Source organism: Triticum dicoccoides, chromosome 5A (genome assembly GCF_002162155.2).
Source record: "Triticum dicoccoides isolate Atlit2015 ecotype Zavitan chromosome 5A, WEW_v2.0, whole genome shotgun sequence".
Classification (NCBI taxonomy): domain Eukaryota; kingdom Viridiplantae; phylum Streptophyta; class Magnoliopsida; order Poales; family Poaceae; genus Triticum; species Triticum dicoccoides.
Genome location: NC_041388.1, coordinates 661,391,245 through 661,404,607, shown reverse-complemented (window position 1 = coordinate 661,404,607; position 13,363 = coordinate 661,391,245). Strand labels below are relative to the sequence as shown.

The window sequence follows — 13,363 nt, the reverse complement described above, 5'->3', positions numbered from 1 at the left end:
GGTAGTATCGCTCTGGGTCCCAGCCCTAGCCCCTTTTCTTCTGGCGCGGCAGTACCGCTGAAGGGGAGCGGTAGTACCGCTTATGAGCGGTAGTACCGCCCTGCCTCCGCGGTAGTTCCGCTCTCTGCGGGGCTGAGTGGGGGATAACGGTTGGATTTTCCCCCTCCTATAAAAGGGGGTCTTCTTCCCCTTTGAACCTTATCCTTTGAGCTTGTGTTCTTCCCCCATTATTGACCTTCTTCGAGCTTGCTAAACTCTCAATCCCTCCATGGATTCTTGCTAGTTTTTGAGGAAAAAGAGAGAGGAGATCTAGATCCACATTTCCACCAATCACTTTCTCCTTTATGTGAGGGGAACCCCTTGGATCTAGATCTTGGAGTTCTTGGTGTTCTCTTTCTTGTTCTTCCTCTCATTTTCCTCCCTAGCATTAGTTGCTTCGGTGGGATTTGAGAGAGAAGGACTTGGGCACTCCGTGTGCCCTTGCCATTGCATTTGGTGCATCGGTTTGAGTTCTCCACGTGATACGTGGAAGTTACAAGTTGAGAAGCTTATTACTCTTGGGTGCTTGGTACCCTTGAGCTTGTTCCTCTTGGGTGCTTGGGCGCCCTAGACGGTTGTTGGTGTTCGAAGCTCAATCATTGTGGTGCAAAGCTCCGGGTAAGCATCGGGGTCTCCAATTAGGTTGTGGAGATCGCCCCGAGCAATTTAACGGGTACCGGTGACCGCCCCCAAGGGTTGCCAAAGTGTACGGGTTCGGTGACCGCCCCCAAGGGTTGCCATTTGTACGGGTTCGGTGACCGCCCCCAAGGGTTGCCATTTGTACGGGTTCGGTGACCGCCCTCAAGGGTCCCTTAGTGGAATCACGGCATCTTGCATTGTGCGAGAGCGTGAGGAGATTACGGTGGCCCTAGTGGCTTCTTGGGGAGCATTGTGCCTCCACACCGCTCCAAACGGAGATTAGCATCCGCAAGGGTGTGAACTTCGGTGACCGCCCTCTTGAAAAGAAAACTTCAACAGCAACCCAACATGATATACGAACAAAAAAACACCACCAATAAAAAATAAAATACAAAACCAACCCAGATAAGATCAAAACAAAATAACTAATCACAATAATCTATAGATTAAAAAAAGTTAATTTCACGAGTGAAGAACGGTGTGGCGAAGTGCGTGTAATCAACGATGACCCCCCTCGGGGGCTCTCACAAGGGTCACTTTTATGGTTTGGGAATGCGCCAAGTGGTGCATCCAACAACTACCACATGTCGCGTGTTGGGTGCTTCCTCTGGATTGTTATTTTCCGCACGCGTTTTTGGGTTTTAGATGCCTTTTGCCTTTTTTGATTTTTCCTAGGTTTTGGATAAAATTATTGAATTTTTTTCGAAGCGCATATGTGCTTCTTGGAAAAAATATTTCGCGCAGAAGCACAAATTTGCTACCACGAGAAGCAAAAAATTATTTCCGTGTGAGGTGCTTCTACTTGAAAAGGTAAAATCACAACGTGTGCTTCAAAAAGGTAAAAACCGCAGCCGCGCTTTTGGGCTCCGATTTTTCTTCCTTTTTTGGTATTCAGTTTTTTGTTATCGTTTTTTCAATTTTCATTTTTTGATTGTTTTTTGTATTCTTTTTTTGGTTGTTTTCTTTTTTTATAAAAAAAAGTTTGTCAAAACATACAAACATGGAATCTAGTTTCGAAGATTCCTACGCGAGAGGTCTAGCGGTGAAAACGGTTCGGTATTTAGACGCATGGTTCAAGAGATAAAACAAAAAACATATCTTTGGAAAAGAGGGAAAACTCACATGTTGCAACATGTGGCGCACATGCACACTTGTCAATACCTAAGAAGGTGAGATGACTTCTGCAAGAGGTGACCTTAACTAGTGATTTCGAGTAAATTAGTTTTGACGGGCTCGTTTTGGACCACGCAGGCCGGCCCGTGGCCCCCTAAGTCGGTTTGTGCTTTGGGCCGTCATACCGTCCTACAGGCCCATTGCAGATGAAGACCCAAGAAATATATGAAGCGGTGTGTATTTCTCAAATAAAAAATCTCAGAATTTTGTTTATGAAACGCTGTGCTATCTATCTAGCTCGTCAGAGATTGAAGCAAACCCCGGACCATGCACTCGCCCCGAACCGCCAACTGTACATATGCAGCCAGCCATCCATCTGAATCGCATCACACGCAGCTCCATCGACCACATCACATGACCAAGTGGATGGATGGAGCATCTGCAAAGAGGAGAGGACACACCGTTCATCGGACGGCCGACGGCGCTCGGAGGCGTCACTGCCACGCCCTCCACGCATCAGCGGCCGTCCGATGCGGCGTCCGGGCCCGCCCGCAGAAGAAACGCATGCATGGAACACGTGCTTTTCGTGCCGCGCCGCGCATGCAAAAGTCAGAGCCAGCGCAATACTCCTGGTGTGTGCTGTACTGGCGTATTATACTCTACATTGATACTCCCTCCAAATAAATGAACGAATAATACGGTGGCTGGCGTGTGCTGTGCAGTGCTGGTGTTAAATGAGAAGAGTGAATGTATATACATTACTGCTATATTTCTGGAATACATATACGTACGCTCCTACTCCTGCTGTCACATGCAAGTCAATACTGACGTTCCTCCTGGCAATGCATGCCCGTTTCTTCCCCATTCAGCGGACACCCGACGACTGATGCAGGGTCAGCTGTCTCGGACGGACCAGCCGCTAGCGTACACGCACCGCCTCGGCTCGTAAATACCCAGTCCCAGTGCACCACCTTCTAGAAAGCATACAGTGAAAATTAATTTTCCAACATTAATGCGGTCAGATTTATCCAGATTTCGTCTATTTAGCGTGGGATTTCAGAAGTTTCCACGAACCTGCAGGTGCATATCTAGATTTTAGTATGTTTTAATTAACTGCTATATCAATGTATTGCTACTCCTAGGTGCATAGAGAGGTTTGGCCATGATGGATGAGATGGGTTTGCCATCCTGCATTTTCGCCTTGCAACTGCCGTATTAATAACAGGTCAAAGTAACGCCAATGTGTAAAACGTGTGTAAATTACTCCGGGGCCGGAGCATTTACTTACTGCCTAATTTGCTGCGATTACACTTACTAGCTGCCAGACTTCTGCAAATAGACACACACAAAAAACCACGAAACGAAAAACAATCCTCCTCCAGCCGATTCGTTGGCCGTCCGTGGTCTCACAAAGAAGAGAACTTGAGGAGCAAGCCCTCCTTTCGCCGATTCGATCCACGCGTGCGCACACAGACACACACACACAGGCGATGGCGATGCTCCCTCCCTTTCGTCCCGCAGTTTCTGTTGCCTGCTTCGCTCGGGCCATGCCGCACTAGCGGCCGCGCTTCCGCACTGTGCTACCCCACACGCGCGCGCGCGCCTATATAGCGCCACCTTTTCTTCCCAGCCTCACACCGCCAGCGACCACACACCAGTCGACTACGTGCTGGAATTAGAAAGAAAACCAGCCGGCCGCGATTCTGTCGTCTGGAAACGCATTGATTCGGCGATGACCAAGCACCACCAGCACCTGGGTTTAAGCTTCCGCCATGGCGCCGAGGAGGAGCGGTGGGTGGACGACTCCTCCGTCGACCACCGCGGCCGCCCGCCCCTCCGCGCCGCCACCGGCTCCTGGAAGGCCGCCATGTTCATCATCCGTAAGTTCCTCTGTCAGATCTCTCTGTTCTGTTTCTGTCTCTGTCCGTTTGCTACTTTGGTTAATGGCAGTGTCTATTGTTTTGGCAGTGATCGAGTTCAGCGAGCGGCTGAGCTATTTCGGCATCGCCACCAGCCTCATGATCTACCTCACCAAGGTGCTGCACCAGGACATGAAGGTCGCCGCCGAGAACTCAAACTACTGGATGAGCGTCACCACGCTCATGCCGCTCCTCGGGGGATTCCTCGCCGACTCATACCTCGGCCGCTTCCGCACCGTCCTCTACTCCACCGTCGTCTACCTCCTTGGCCTCGTCCTGCTGGCCGTGGCGCAGCTGACGCCGGGTCTCAGGCCGGCCGGCGGCTCGGTGCCCCGGATCCACGAGACGCTCTTCTTCGTCGGGATCTACCTCGTGTCCGTCGGCACCGGCGGCCACAAGCCGGCGCTCGAGAGCTTCGGCGGTGACCAGTTCGACGACGGCCACACCGGGGAGCGGCTGCAGAAGATGTCTTATTTTAACTGGTGGAACTGCGCGCTCTGCTCCGGGGTCCTGCTCGGGGTCACCGTCGTCGTGTATGTCCAGGAGCGTGTCGGATGGGGCGCCGCCACGGTGCTGCTCGCTGCAGTCATGGGGTGCTCCCTCGTGGTGTACCTCGCGGGGTGGCGGACGTACCGGTACAGGGTGCCGCAGGGCAGCCCGCTCACGCCGATGCTGCGGGTCGTCGTGGCCGCCGTCAGGAAGCGGCGCCTTCGGCTGCCAACCGACGTCGGCGAGCTGCACGAGGAGGACGGCGGCAAGAAGAGGCTGCTCTGCCACACCGACCAGCTCCGGTGTCTCGACAAGGCGGCAATCGTGGAGCATGATGGCGAGGGGCGGCGCGGGGCGTGGCGGCTGGCCACGTTGACGCAGGTGGAGGAGACGAAGCTGGTGGTGTCGATGGTGCCCATCTGGGTGGCCACGCTCCCGTTCGGCATCACGACGGCGCAGGTGTCCACCTTCTTCGTCAAGCAGGGCAGCGTGATGGACCGGCGCATGGGCGCCCACTTCGTGCTCCCGCCGGCGTCCATCTTCGCGCTGGCCGCCGTCGCCATGATCGCCACCGTGGCGCTCTACGACAAGGTGCTGGAGCCGTGCCTGCGCCGCGTGACTGGGACGGAGCGCGGGCTCAGCGTCCTTCGTCGCATCGGCGTCGGCATGGCGCTGGCCGTGGTGGCCATGGCCGTGGCCGCGGTCGTCGAGCGTCGCCGGCTGCACTCCACCGCCACCATGTCGGTGTTCTGGCTGGTGCCGCAGTTCGCGCTGATGGGCGTGGCCGACGGGTTCGCGCTGGTGGGCCTGCAGGAGTACTTCTACGACCAGGTGCCCGACAGCATGCGCAGCCTGGGCATCGGGCTGTACCTGAGCGTGATCGGCGCCGGGAGCTTCCTGAGCAGCCTGGTGATCGCGGCGGCGGACCACGTGAGCTCGCACGGCGGGCGGCGGGACGGGTGGTTCGGCAAGGACCTGAGCCGGAGCAGGCTGGACCTCTTCTACTGGCTGCTGGCCGCCATCTCCGCCGTCAACCTGGGCTTCTACGTGCTCGTCGCCGCCCGGTACTCGTACAAGCAGACCGTCAAGGCCAAGAGGGTGAGCGCCAGCGACGTCGAGTGCGCCACCGCCGTCGCCGCATAGGCATAACCAATTAGTGGTACTAGGCAGGGAAGAATTTCGTTCGTTGGCTGAAATCTAGTACTAGCATCAAGGGATTATTAGGATTTGTGTTGTGCTTTGTGATCGATCGTTGTGTTACGTATTCATTCAAGTCGATGTCTGGTCTGGTCTGGTGTAGCTGTTGTGGAGTCTTGCAACAATGCAGGGGCTTCTACTGTACTAGTACCTGTTGATCATCATCTCTTTTTTCTTTTTTTTGCGGGACTGTCGAACATCATCATCCAGGCGTAGAATGATTCTGTTTGCTCGTAATGCACCGCACAATCTCATGGCTTTAAACGTAAGCACATGAGCATAAACCCCTGTGAATGTGGATGGAGCCATACTCCATGATTCCAGCACTCTGCTAGTTTTTTTTCGGGAAAACATAGTTTTGGTTTTTTTAGCAACAACAACAAAGTTTTGAGTTTTTTTAGGGAACAACGAAGTTTTGGTAGTGCTCTGTTTTTTTTAGACAATCTCGCGAAACATTATTAACCCGTCACAATATTTACAGGGACGAAATGAAGATCTCCCGCCTGGCCTAACCAAACATGGCGACCAACCGCGAGGGAGAGAGAATGTTTTATTGTGAGCTTCATAGTTTGAGCTCTTAAATTCATGACCTATATTACATGACAAAAAACTAGACGAGCGGTCCGATATCTCACGAAGAACAGCTCCATAAGTAGCTAGCTTGCCATGATGCAGATCATCAACCACCACCTTGCAGTCAGAGGCAACCTGTATATGTCGTGCATATAGATCATACGCTAAAGAGAGAGCTTCTCTTATAGCTAGGGCTTCAAGCGTTTGAGGATCTGTGATGTGCTTGAAAACGACCGCCGAGGCCTCCAGAAAAGTGCCATGTTAGTCTCTACAGACTGCACCCACTGCACCATGCTTCCTCCTCACGGCCACTGCATCGTCGACATTGATCTTAACACAACCTTGGTTTGGCGGTACCCAGGTTGCACTCCGCATAGCTCTCCGTGGTACAGCTTGCATCTCCCTTTTGTTGACTATCTCCAACTCTGACAAAAATTTATTAATGAACGTAGATGTAGCGTGTGGAGACTGAAAGATATCTTCATGAATTGTCTTCCTCCGTGCAGCCCAAATTGCCCTGGTCATAAGTCAGCCCGAGCCCGCGAGCGGCAAGCTGTCGAGCAAACAGCCCGCAACGGAGCCAGTTGGGCTGGCCCACTACGGGGGTCACGTGATTGCTTCGTTCGCTGATGTTTTACTTCTTCTTCCATGTTTTGGTTTTTCTCCTGTTTTTTTTTCTTTCGGTTTTGTTCTGGTTTTCCATTTTTCTGTTTTGGTTCCGTTTTTCCTTTTTGAGTTTTGTTCCGGTTTTATATTTTCCTGCTCCTTTTTGGTTATTTTTCCGTGTGTTATACAAAATGTTCACTGCGTATTATGAAAATGTTCATCATATATTACAAAAATGTTCACCATGTATTATGAAAGAGTTCATCGTGTATTGCAATAATGTTCACCAGGTATTACAAAAAAGTTCAATGTGTATTTCAAAAAATTTCACCGTATATTATGAAAAAGTTCACTGCATATTACAAAAATGTTCACCATATATTACAAAAAAAATTCATTGTGTATTTAAAATATGTTCAACATATATTAAAAATGTTCATTATATTAAAAAAAATTAACCGTATATTATAGAAAATATCCACTATATTTAAAAAGTTCAACAATTATGAAAACAAATTAGTGTATATTCTGAAAACTTCACCATATATTTAAAACGTTTATATATTAGGGATATATGTATATATATATAAAGGTGCAAAAAGAGGAAAAATAAAATTTGAAAGAAAGTAATAAAAACAAAAAATGGCTCGCTACAGTACCTCTTAATGGGCCAGCTCATTTGCGACCGCCTTGTGCGTCAGCGCGTCAGTTTGACGCCCGTGGGCATCGAAAAGAGAGTCTCAACAAGAAGACGGACAACTTCAAATAAAATTAAGATGAACCAGAGGCCAATCACTTGTAAAACTCAAGGACATATGTCTAAAAAAACTCAAAGACATCCATGTACAGCTTTGCTGGCAAAGATCATGGTTGTCTATGATCGTGGCAATGGAAAAGGGGAGCGGAATATTCCAATGTATCTCAATTTTGAGTTGAACTGAAATGACGCTTGCCTCCTTCTCTTTCTTCTCACCGGCGGAGGAGCTAGGCTTCCTCTTGTTCCACTCCTTGATGGTGTTGGTCTTTGGGCCGCTCCTGCTCCGACCCTGGCCGCGGATTCTATTGCCTCATGCCATCGCAGGTTTGAATGGGTAGGAGATGAAGGAAGAAGGTTGCATTCCTTTTCAATTTCAATTCAAGAGTTTCTATCTGTTTTCCACGCCCTTTTCTTGATACCTCGAAACATGAGAACATATTACTTGTCTTAGGAACACATACAAGAAAAAGGATTAGGGTAGCCCTCCCATTAACTACTTCATTTTTATTTATGAATTTCATAGTATAGAAATGCATGTCCTACCGAGACAGATTTTAGAACTTGCTATCCTCTTGCCTAATAGACAAAGGTTGACCTTTGTAGAAAGACTGATTCATTCGGATCGGTATGAGGACCCAACTCCGTTGCATTGCCAGAATCCATGTTTCACATTTGATGCAGGTTGACCTCCGTGCTTCTCTCATGGTACAATCCAATTCTTGCTGAGCTCCCTTTATCCTTGGTCCACAGAGAAAAAATGTAGGACTAGTGCCGACAATTCATCATGGAAGAAAGAACTCAAAGAGCTGGAATCGGTAACTAATAGTACTACTAACTAATACTAATATATAGAAATATATATCTGGAAATAGAAACAAAGTAATATATAGATAATCGAAATTGAAAAGAGCTGTCTTTTCTGTATACTTTCCCTGTTCTATTGCTACCGCGGGTCTTATCCAAATGATCGAATCATATAGATATCCCTTCGACACAACATTAGGTTATTAAAAAGATCTCGGGCAACTCACCAAAGCGCTAAAGCTAGTTAGAAAATGGATTCCTATTTGAAGAGTGCCTAACGACATAGATAAGGTCACATTAACACATCAAATTTGGATTCAATTCGGGATTATTCTTAGGAAGTTTCGAGAAGAAGTTGGAAAGGAACAATATAGTTTCATACAGAGAAAAAGGTTTTCTATTGATGCAAAACGCTGTACCTAGAGGATAGGGATAAAGGAAGACGAAAAAAATCAAAATGAAATAAATAAATAATAAGCCAAAAAATAAGTCAAAGATAGAAGAGCCCAGATTCCAAATAAAGAAATGGAAACTCGAAAAGAATCCTTGATTCTCAAAACAAATCTTTAGTAAACCAATAAATCAGATCAATCTATAGTATAGCAATAAATTCATGATCCATTCTCATGGTAAAATCCTAATACCGGCCAGACATCTTCAGTAACCAAATAAATAGCAATAATTCACGATATGTAAACAAATAAATAGCTATTAATCTCTATTTTGTCAGGCAGTAAAAAATCTATGCGCCCCACTCCATGCAACAACGCACGAGCACATGCTTTTTTTTAGACAACACAGGCACATAATAAAGAAAGAAAAATGAGATAGAAAGGGCCGGCCCGTTAGTACATACAGCGTATTTGGTTGGGGGTAATTAGAGTTAGAGAATGAGAATTGAGGGGATACGAGACTTCAAATCTATTGTTTGGTTGGAGGCATTGGGAATTCAAGGGAATAGGTATGGAACTTGAGACTTCAACTTCCACCGTTTTATTAACAGGGGAGGGGGTGAGAGTTGGATGGAAATTATTTTAGTGAGCCAATCTTAACCCTTCATCCTAACTTTGCTTGTCTAGTCTCATGTCAATTCCCACGAGCCAAAGGGAGTACAATTTCTTCTCATATTCTCACACATAATTCCTATCACACACCAAACAGAGAATTGGGAATAAAATGACTCATCCAATGTCTAGTCTCAATACAACTCCCTCCTTTAAACTCTCATTTTCCTTCCCAAATATCGCCAAACACGTTGTCTAGGGTGCAGCCCACCACTAGGCTGTCTCTCTCATCCGTCATTGTCCTCACTCCCGATCCCATCTTTCTCCATAGTCATGGCGGCGGCGCAGAGACACCCAGCAGATTAGTTGTCTCCCCGACCTACTGCGTGCAGCAATCCAGAACAACGGAAATGCTTGGGCCCTCTGCCGCGCCGAAGCGTCCACGCCATGCAGACGGCGGCGGCGGTGACGCAGGCGATGACCGGCTGAGCGCGCTGCCGGACGACCTCCTCTGCGTCATCCTGTCGCGCCTTAAGGCCCTGCAGACGGTGCGAACGTGCGTGCTGTCCATGAGGTGGAGGCACCTCTGGCGTGCCGTGCCGCGCCTCGACATCGACATCGACGAGCCGGAGTTTTATAGCTACTACAAACTCAACAACTTCACGACCAACCTTCTGCGCAGCCATGACTTCACGCTCCTGGAGGGCTTCCGGCTGCACGGGGGCAATAATGCTGTTGAGGACCGTTGGCTCCGCCGCGACATAGGTCGAGATGCATGGCCTTGCCGGCTCAGTTCGTTGCATCTTTCCCGCCTGCAAGTGGAATTGGATGATCTCGCGAGCCACGTCAGCTCCATCTTGCCTGCTCGGGAAGATGTGCAACTGGAAAATGCAGCTTCTTGGCCACCGGCTGCAATGTCAAGATCGTCTCCTCCTCGCTGAAGAAATTGGTCGTCGATGGGCAGTACACGGCGTATGATGGTGAGATCTTTGCGTTGATTATAGAGGCTCCTGCTCTTGTTTCTCTCCGCCTTGGCAAGGAGCTCGATCACATTGTTGATCCGGATGAACCACATAACATGCCGTCCCTTGTTGATGCGTCGATTCATCTTTACTGGATTCGGAATGAAGAGGAAGAGAGGCACCAATTGGGTATCCTCGGCGCGCTCTCTAATGTGACAACCTTGCACCTGTTGCATTTTGCGGTCACGGTATATCTTCTTCATACCCCCTTTTATTCAGTTTGCATCTCATTTATCAGAGGCCTTTTACAGAACAAACAAAATGACAGTCTATCTGGGTTTCAGCTGTTGCTCTATGAGATTCATGGGTATCTTCCAGTATTTAAGTTTGAGAACCCGAGAACCCTGTTCCTGGACGAGTGTCTTATTAGCGACGACTTCCTCGGGCTGCGTCAATACCTACACAACTCGCCTAACCTAGAGAAGCTCACCTTGCGACATTGCAAGGTGCTACTGCTACTTTTCTCATGAACTATTACCATAACTCAATATTTTCTGTAATGTTGATTGCTTTGTGTTGTTCAATAGGTCCCGGACTTCCATCGTACAAAGGAGGTGATGGAACGCCACCAGTCATATTCTAAGCACCTGGTTCATTTCGAGTGCAAGAACCTCAGGCTTAGTGAAATCATATACCGAGACGGTGATGCTTATGTCCATCTATTGGTCGAGCTTTTCGTGGGCATGTGGAGGAATCTATCAAGCAACAAGATCGAACTCACTCCCCGTAACTGAAAAAAAAACATGCTTGAACTCGCTAAAAGTCAATTAGCGGAAACCGAATGGACATGCGCTATGTTGTCTTTCGGTTGCTGATTTCAGGGAACCAGGTTGCATGTCTAAGCACATGTGTCATCATTTTTACCTTTTTAATAAATTCATGAGTCCTTGGATGGCGCGATGAGATTGTTTAGATTTCACCAACTCGTAACTTTTACTCCCTCCGTCCCAAAGCTAGTACAAACTTGAGTCACTTATTTTGGGACGGAAGGAGTATATACCACTACTACTATAGACTGGGTTCTTGGTTGAAGTGGAAGTGTCTTGTATCCCCTCGTCTATTTGGATTTTTTTTTCATTTGGGATGACATTTTCTCACCTGTTGCTGATCGTGTGTGTCAGTGATGCCTCTGAGATTTTCTGCCGGTGAGATTGTTGTGCACCTACACAATTAGAACCTTTCATGCATTCACTCAATTATCCACCGTCTCCATTTACATTCATTGATTTGAAGTAGCAATGAACTTAACGAGAAGAGACAATCCGGGATTGCCCAATGACTACTATGAAAAGCTTCATCTCTGGCATTAATGACTACATTCAACATCCTACAATGCCACAAATCTACTGCCATGGAAAATGCATGTTGGCACAATCCGATAGGTTCCGAGCCCCATCATCTACAACACTTGATGACAACACCTTCAAGAGGGAATTGCTACTCGATAGCCAACGTCGCCTGACCCAACCAAAAAGATAGAGCTCGTGAAGATGGATCCAGTGAGAGACAAGTCAAAGGAAGCAGTACTAATTACCAAAAGAGAATTGACAGGAAAGTAAATCGCCAAATCATGATCCATTTCTTCAATTATCAAATTAACCATGATACATACAGTGCATATGTTACTCTCCCTGTTTCTCTTCAACTTTGGATGCGCCAACTATGCCTACCTAGGAAGCAATCACACATGTATACATGCATTTGGACACCGTCACGCACCCAAACACTGAAACACAAAAGAAGTCTTCTTACAACATCAAAAGACTCGGCGGATCATGCCTAATAACCTTGGAGTTGCACTGGTGTGCTCGGCCAGCACGAGCTCCTGCCAAGAAGCCTCACATGACACCTTACATCTAAACGAAGAGAAAACATACAGGACAACGCGGCATCCGATCGCCATCAGGAGTAAACAAGGAGGTTCATGCACTTGGCGCTGGCCGACGATGATAGGGCATACGAACCGCTAACGGCCTGCACGTCGATCCCCTTCAAAGATAGACCTATAGAACAAGGATATTTCCCGTTTGGAGCAAGACAAGCTTTGTATGCCAAGTCAATGAATAGCCTCTTGATGCTCTTGCTGCAAGGAAACACACACATACATATGCACACGAACGCACATTTGAGAAACAAGCAAACATGGTTTAGAAGCTTAGAACATCTCAAAGTCACATTTAAGACTAAATCTGAGAAGAAAAAGACGGGATGGACTAACATATGTGGGGGGCAATCTTCTTTTACTCAATTCGCAACTTTTCTCCTCAGATTTAGTCCATCCCGTCTGTCACCAGAACATGCGTCACCTGCTGTCCACCGCCTCGATGACTGAGAAAATGAAACCGTCCACCGTCCCCACAGCTCCGGCGACCCTCACCAGCACCGGAATCCCTTTTCCTGATGGTCTCGATTCACCGAAAATCTCTAACGACCTCCTCTATTACCGCTCCTCTGCCATGGCCGCTAGCGTCTTCCTCTGGCTTCCCCTTGATCTCCGTTGCTCTAGCTCTTCTAACATGGCAGCAATAGGAGGTGCCCCGCCTGGCCCGCACACATTTCGTCCAGAGCTTTGCTACATCTACAGGTAGACCTGGCCATGGGCTGCCCGGCCCGGCCGGCCCGGCCCGGCCCGGCCCGACGCTGCTCCCGGGCCGAGCTCGGGCCTAGATTTTGAGCCCGGTGGCCTGGCCGGGCCGGGCCCGGGTCTGTCATTTTTGCAGTTTTCTGAAGGGGCCCGGCCCGAGGCCCGAGGCCCGGCGGGCTTTTGCATGTTCTGGCCGGGCTTGGGCCCAAAAACTAGGCCCGATGGCCGGGTCGGGCCGGGCTCGGGCCCAGGTTTTTTGGCTCGGGCTTGGCTAGGCCCGGCCCGGCCCGAGGTTTGGCCAGGTATATCTACAGGCGATTTCTCACAGAAAGGGAGTTACGGACTGACATGACCCAGTTAAAATCAAGGGGTGGGGCCAGCTAAAATCAAGGAGGGATGAATTCATGGTGGAGAGGAGGACACATCTCCCCGTGAAACCAGCCTGTAGCACTCATACCGTAAGTGTAGGATTTTCGTTTCGTCCAACACCTCACCTCCTTTGCCATGGCCACCACGTCCCACTTTGGCTTTGGCTCTGACAAAAAAGACTCGACGCCTCTCCCTCCACCTCATAGAGCCCTCCGATCAGACCGCTCCTAATTCTTTGGACCCCGTTG

General features: G+C 48.7%; 1 protein-coding gene across 1 annotated transcript; it reads left to right on the top strand.

The window, feature by feature from the left end:
- Nucleotides 1-3,441: 3,441 nt before the first annotated feature.
- On the top strand, nucleotides 3,442-5,573 carry LOC119303860 (protein NRT1/ PTR FAMILY 5.7-like). The gene is made up of 2 exons (XM_037581010.1): nucleotides 3,442-3,671; nucleotides 3,760-5,573. Exons 1-2 carry the CDS (start codon nucleotides 3,524-3,526, stop codon nucleotides 5,340-5,342), a joined length of 1,731 nt encoding a protein of 576 aa, XP_037436907.1. The 5' UTR covers nucleotides 3,442-3,523; the 3' UTR covers nucleotides 5,343-5,573.
- Nucleotides 5,574-13,363: the final 7,790 nt, after the last annotated feature.

What these genes read in the sequence shown, in the direction of transcription:
- LOC119303860 (XM_037581010.1), top strand. Translation starts at nt 3,524, where the DNA reads ATGACCAAGCACCACCAGCACCTGGGTTTAAGCTTCCGCCATGGCGCC. An exon ending in GGCCGCCATGTTCATCATCC is followed by an intron (nt 3,672 to 3,759) that starts GTAAGTTCCTCT and finishes TTGTTTTGGCAG; the next exon opens with TGATCGAGTTCAGCGAGCGG.